The 7,067-nt window shown below is 32.4% G+C and overlaps 1 protein-coding gene across 1 annotated transcript; it reads left to right on the forward strand.

Moving 5' to 3' along the window:
* The first annotated feature begins 1,602 nt into the window (after positions 1–1,602).
* LOC110021114 (putative Myb family transcription factor At1g14600) lies at positions 1,603–5,156 on the forward strand. The gene is made up of 6 exons (XM_020719456.1): positions 1,603–1,762; positions 1,842–1,918; positions 2,031–2,070; positions 2,887–3,064; positions 3,726–3,885; positions 4,827–5,156. The coding sequence occupies exons 1-6, from the start codon at positions 1,618–1,620 to the stop codon at positions 4,965–4,967; spliced, it is 741 nt and encodes a 246-aa protein (XP_020575115.1). The 5' UTR covers positions 1,603–1,617; the 3' UTR covers positions 4,968–5,156.
* The last annotated feature ends 1,911 nt before the right edge of the window (positions 5,157–7,067 follow it).

The following is a 7,067-nucleotide window of genomic DNA, read 5'->3' on the forward strand; positions in this document are numbered from 1 at the left end:
TCTCACACAACATATATATATATATATATATATATAGCAAAAGCAATGCCACTAAGAGCACATCAGAAAAAAACCAGAAGCTCTTGATGGTCTGACGAATTTTTCGGCCTTTTTCAGGTGACAGGAGAATTTCAGAGATGGAACACGGGTACAATTTGTTCTCTTTCCCACTCTTATGTCCACACACCAACTCCTTGCATGCTTCCATTCAAGCATTAATATTCTACTTTTTTTTCTTAATTATAAGCCTAATTAATTCGAAATGCCACATAAAAAAAAACTATTAATTTGCCATAATTTTAATTTAAAGTACTAAATGAAAATCATTATGTTTATTTTAGTGTTTAACATAAATAATACATATTACATTAATCTTATAATAAATTTAATAATGTTTAATTTCTAAATATAATTTTTAACAAATAATATTATGATATCTTAATATATAATTTTTTTCTTATTTTTTTAATTATTTCACAATGTCTTAACATGAATATATGAAAGTGGTTGTGTTTCTTTTCTCTTATTTTTTTTCTTATATATTTAATTATTTCAGAGATGTAAATGCCCCTTAAATAGATTAATTGTATTATTTTAACTTTAAGAAAGTGAATATATATTTATATTTATTTTCATATATATATGAATTAGGGTAAATCTTTTGCTCAAATAAATATTAAAATATTTAAGGCCCGTGTGGGGTAGCGTTTTTGAAAACGCTGCCTAACTGTTTGGTTTAATCATTTTTGAAAACGCTGTCTGCCGCGTTTGAGTTTTTTACACTAAGCACAGACCGCGAGTCGACACCTGTGGGCCGCGTTTCAGGATAACATATTTATCTTGAAACACACAAGCTGCCCCAAACATACACTTAGCTGATATGCATGAATTTTTCTTTCTTGTTACATCCTTCTCCTATCTATTGTAGTATGTAATAACTAGAGAAAATATTATCTTCACAAAAGGTAAATTTGTAATAAAAATGCGGGTGTGCGAGAGAGAGAGAGAGAGAGAGAGAGGCATCAAAAAGCTAATAATTTACCAAAAGTCCATGTTTAACTTGCCAAATATGTTGATTCTATGTAATTTAAGCAAATTAGTCGAATATTTATATTTTTTTAGCTTGATTTATAAATTAGTCCAACATCTAACAAATTATATAAGTAAATAAATAACATTACCATAACATTTTCATATTATTTTTTATAATGCTTAAAAAATGTTAAAATTTATTATTTATAAATCATAGTATATTACTAAAAGGATTTGGGCATGAATTTATTTTAAATTCAGCAAAAAATTAAAAAAATAAAAATAAAACTTAACTCCGAAGCTCCGTTAAATCTAATTTTTTGGCGCTTCGTCGCTGTCTTTTCCCGATCCGTCTCCATTGCGACGTAAAACAAAGACAGAATGCGAGAAAATTTGATTTGCGGAGGTTTAGATTTAATTTGTATATTTTTTATGTTTGATTGGATTTACGTTAAATTTATGATTAAATCCTATTAAATGTATGCTGGCAAACACCCCCTAGAGATAGAGAGAGAGAGGGAGTTTATTTAAACAGGCTGAGCGGGAGAGAGAGAGAGAGTGTGTGTGTGTGTGAGCTTTTGTTCCATGCACGAGAGAACAGCGATGGCTCACCGCAGAAGCAGCGGAGAAGTGCGGCCATACGTGCGTTCTAGCAAGCCGCGTTTCAACTGGACCGGCGACCTCAAGCAGCTCTTCGAAGATGCCATGACAGTCCTCGGAGGAACAAGAAGTAATTTAATTATTTTTTTCCTTTTTTTTTTTTTTAGAAATTATTTTTCCTTACTTAAATTATTATAATATTAATGCAGAAGCTACGCCTAAACAAATTAGAGAGCTTTTGAAATGCCCGCATATTCAGCTCTCTCATATTAAGAGCCGTCTTCAGGTTTAATTTATTTTAATTTAATATATATTTTTCTTTTTTTTTTCCATTTTTTTTAAATTATTATTATTAATTAATTAATGAAGGCATGAATGGGTGTTTGGGTTCTTTGTAGATGTGTAGAATCCGCATGGAAGAGAAGGAGAGGAGATCAGGTGATGATTATTATTATTATTTTTTTTAATTCCTTTTTTATTTTGCAAACCTTAGAAATTATTAAAATTATATTTTATTTTTAATTAAAAAATATATTAAAAAAAAAACTGCCCCCTTCTCTTCGTCTTCTCAACCTTTGTTTCATCTTGCCCGGCGATTGCATGTGTGGACAATAGTCTGGATGGGCTGCTGTGGCTCGACTTATCCGCATTCAGATTGTTGTTATTTGAGGGAAAATATTATGTCGGATATTGTATGTCCAGATGATGATGTGGATCACACCGCGCTATTGTGCACTAAAATGTGATGGGATTCACGGTGCCGTCCAAACATCCGGTCATTATACATATTATTTTCTTGTTAGACAGTCTATGAATACATATGAATATGAGGATTCTAAGTGAAATAAATGTGTCTTTTTAGACTTTACAAGTTTACATTGTCCTATAATGGAAGCAATTGTTGCTTTTTATAATTTTAATAAATTTCATATTATTTTTGAATATAAGAGCGACAATGCTGGTGAATTCTTACATGTGGAGTGTCAAATAAACCCTTATGAAACTTCAGTATTTACATATATATTTATCTACATAAGAGACATAAATATAAAAAAAGCAAAACTTAGCTGGTTCATATGTAAATACATAAAAATTTGGTTGTAAGCATGCAAATGTCCCCCTTCTGGTCATCATTAACTACAGGATTATCATTAACTACAGCCAAATCGTAGTCAAGACTAAAAAAATGTATTAGTGGTATGATTAAGAAGGTTTATCTTTAATTAAAAATTGATATTTTACAAAATTTATCAGAGGTGCAAGGGAGCCAAAGTAGAGAAGCCACAGCTGATAATGTAGACCCTAATGGAGATGAGGAGAGTGTTGTAGTTGACGAGAATGAAGCTAATGAGTCAGCTCCCCTTCTTTCAAGGCCCTGCTGCTGTTTAGAGTATCAGTCAAAAAATCAATCCCATCAACCTCCCCTCAAAAGGTATCCACCTCTATTATAATATATATATATTTATATATATATATAAATAATTTTTGACTATTTATCAAAATAATTAGACAATGAGATGGTTTCATAAATAATTATTAGAGTTCAATTTTAAAATTATTAGAAATTATGTTGACATTTCTGTAAATTTTGAGATTAATGGAGAAAGTCTTAAACACTTGACTATTTAAATTTTAAAGGATTATTTATAATTTTTAATTTAATTTTTTAATATTTTGATTTAAAATAAGTTGTTCAAGAAAATTTAAGATATATTAATTTATTTTATAAAATAAATGAAAATCTCAAATGAGTTTCCTCAATATTGATTTGATTCTAAAAAATCCTTGGCTATAATAATTAGATCACAAGATATATTTTTTTTAAATATTTTTATTTTTTATATTTTAAATATTGGGCAGAAGAACTTATTAAAATTGAAAAAAAAAATTAAGTTAATTATTCTACTAACTCATTCATAAAAATGTGATGGTATTCATTACTTATTCCTGACTTCAAAGCACTCCACTGCTCCATCTGAAACCAGCAAAATGCCATAATTACATACTTTTTATGGAAAATTAGACTTAGAAAGTACAAATATATAAATATATAAATATAAATATATATATTTTGATTGATATTTCTTGAATAGGGCTAGAGTGGAGGTACAGCAGGCCAGTGCTTCCAGCTTTCAATCAAATCAATATTATTTTGATTATTTTGGGCCAACAGAAGAGTGCAGTGCAGTAATAGTGCCTCAGTTCTCAGCTGCTGTTGATTTCTTCAGAGAAGAACAATCACATATTCCCAAGGTAAATCTATGAATTAGAGAAACACCCTCTTTTTATCTTATTTCATTTTGTCATTTGTGAAGGGGGACTGTACTTGCATGCCACAATTCTCATGAATAATAGGCATCTAACATGTAAGATTTTGATTTTGTATTTCTAAGGTTTTAAATTTTTCATATCACATCAAAACTACATATTATTAAAATGAAATTCAAGCAAAAATGATGTTCATGTAAATATCAACTTTTACTTGTTGGATATTAAATTATATGGCTCTTATCACACAATTTTTATGTATTTACGTATCTGACATCAAGATTTTCATATTTTTCTCTGAAATCTTTAATATCACTCTTATTTTCTTAAAAAAATAGATTAAATATACAATGGCATGCATAAATTGATGACACCAAGTCTTGTAAATATAAATGTAGAACTTAGGTGTAAGCTCTGCAAATTTATAAGAGTTATATGGGATGTATGTAAAGTTCTCTTAAATGAAAAATTAAGAGTTGTTCTAAGAGAGATTATTCTGTCTGGTTTCTGGTGTTTGTGATCTGGCAATGGCTAGGATTTGGCCATGTGAAATGCACGGTGATATTCGTTGGCCCTATCTGGACACCACTTTTAACCTTACCCCCAAACATGCTACCTTTGAGCTTGCCACCCATGGCTTCAGTTCTTCCATTTGACTCAGCAGGCCACAACTTGCAGGAGCTGGGCTTACAAAATATTCATCTCCTTGCAATGTAATCAATAAACTTTAGATGTTCGATTATCTAAATTCTAATTTTGTTGGTGATAATTATGTAAATCCCCCAAAAACTAACCTGGTTATAGCCTTAGTTATTCATATTTCATTGACCATCATCATAATAATAACATTTACAGAAAATTCATTTCTTCTCTTTCTTTCTTTTTTACTTTCTTACTAATTTAGTCCCAAAACTTAATAATGGCAGAAAGTGCAAGAGAATAATGACAAGGAAAGCATGAAGGGGGAAGAACAAGAAGAAGGTGATGAATTGCAGCTGTCCTTGACTTTATCTTTGCCTGTCAGAGCTAATAAAATTAATCTAGATCTCTCCCTATCATTTCCTTAGAGTTAATTATCTTGTTCTAAATTTTATTTTTATTTATTTTTTGAAGTTAGCACTTTAAAAAACTATGTACAAATGCAGCTCATGAGGAGGAAATGAGCTTAGACCTGCAATTCTTAGTAGATTTTATGAATTTTTAACTTCTAGCATATCTATGCTTTAGTTAAATTTTAGTTAATTTCGCTTTAACGTGTAAGCACATAAGTTGATAATTGTTGAATCATGATTTGTTTGTGAATCACTCCTAAGAAATGGAGCTTAAGGAAAGAGAAAGAGAGATGAGTGAGAAATAATGACTGGTAATATATAGTCTTATTCATGAAATAATCTGCCTATTTATAAAGGAGATAATATAATATGATGATGTTATATTTTTGTCTCTGTGTTTTAGAATTGTATATACTATGATATTTCTGGCATTTTACATGGACAAGCTTGTTATTCATCTGTTGGCTGAATTGGCCGACAAAGCTTACTTGATTTTGAGCCGACAAGATAAGCTCTCTCGACTGAGATCTACTTGGCCATATGAGATCAGCTCAGTTGGCGAGCTTGGTCGATATGAGTCAATTTGTTTATCGAGTCTAACAGTTGATCATTGATAACTGGTCAGGGACCTCTAGACATCCTCAAAATGATCGAGGATGCTGAGGATCTGGATCTTCCCTCGGGCCAGCTTTCCTATAGTGGTTGGTTCGAACTCCTCTTTGCCTCTTTTCTGACCGAAAGGTTTGGGCTCTGATCATTTGGTCATTTTTATGTCCTCCTCGTGGCTCAGTCAGCTTTGGAATTACTGTCTTTGGTTTGTACAACTTCTCTTGACAGGACAGGTGAGCCTCACGCTCTTCTGCTATGGGCCTTCTCCGTCCACCCTTTTCTTTTGGACCATTAGATCTCATTAGGATCAACACAAATATATATATATATATATTAGTTTACAATTCTCTTACTTCTTGAAAATGAAGCTGCAATAAAAATAAAATAATTTGATAAAAAAACTTATATTGCATTTATTGTTAAATAATGATTCAATAATTAAATCTACTTGATTTCCATGCCTTTAATTTTATAAATAAGGAGTGGTGAGACTCTTCCCGTTCCTTATTTGCTCTATGACCCCTAGTTTGAATCAGTTCACTTCCGAGCATTGTGATTGAAAATGTGCCCAATCCATCGAGTGATGTCCTGAACTAAGATTTGATTTATGCAACCTTCGAGAGACTGAAGAAGCGATCTCCCAGAAGGTGAGATGAAGAAGAAAGTTATCGTTAAATAGAGAAAAGGAGTTGTGCTAGCGGATTAGGTGGGAACATCTTATTTGTTCATTGACAATAAGTAGAGGAATGGTCAGCCAACCAACCTATCCGCCAATCCATCAACCCAACCTTTCGCAGCGACACAAGAACCACCAATCTCTCAATCCACATATGAGGATGTTGTTGCCCTCCCATCGCATGGTGAGGGTGATATGTTGATTACAATGCCTGAGCTAGATTGGCTTCTTGGTATGATGAGCTTCAATCGTACTTGTTAAATTTTGACCTTACTCGAAGGTGTCAACATTCCTTCATGTTGAGCACATTGTCCAAAAGGTAGGCATATTAATTCTTCGAATCTTAGAGATAAGCACTGCTCTACTTCGAGGGGGCAGGGATAGGGGCTCTCAAAGTAAACTTTGTTTTAAATAGCCCCCCACTATCTCAGTTATTTGATCTCTCAAAGGAGATATCTCGTACTATATATGTGGTTTAATAGTGGGTTTATTATGTATAGCCGGTCGTTGGCAATATATTTGGTCTGACTCTCTTAGTGATATGTTCTATCAAGCGCCCTGTGGTCCCGGGATGGTCAACTATCTTCATACTGAGGATAGGTAGAAGGACGCAAATCATGTTTTGATATTCAACCTTCGTCTAAGGGGGTCCTCTTGTGCGTGCGACGAGCGGAGGCTTGTAATATGGAGGAAGCAGACTGAATTTATACTCATGAACCAATATATGGTTATTTTTCATCTCCAACAACTCTTCGGCCACTACAGACCCAATGCACACCATAAAGTCATTCACCTCTTGAGTTAGAACGACATGAGAAAGTGTTGGCTCT

The sequence above is a fragment of the Phalaenopsis equestris genome, unplaced genomic scaffold, assembly GCF_001263595.1.
Source record: "Phalaenopsis equestris unplaced genomic scaffold, ASM126359v1 Scaffold000121, whole genome shotgun sequence".
Lineage (NCBI taxonomy): Eukaryota > Viridiplantae > Streptophyta > Magnoliopsida > Asparagales > Orchidaceae > Phalaenopsis > Phalaenopsis equestris.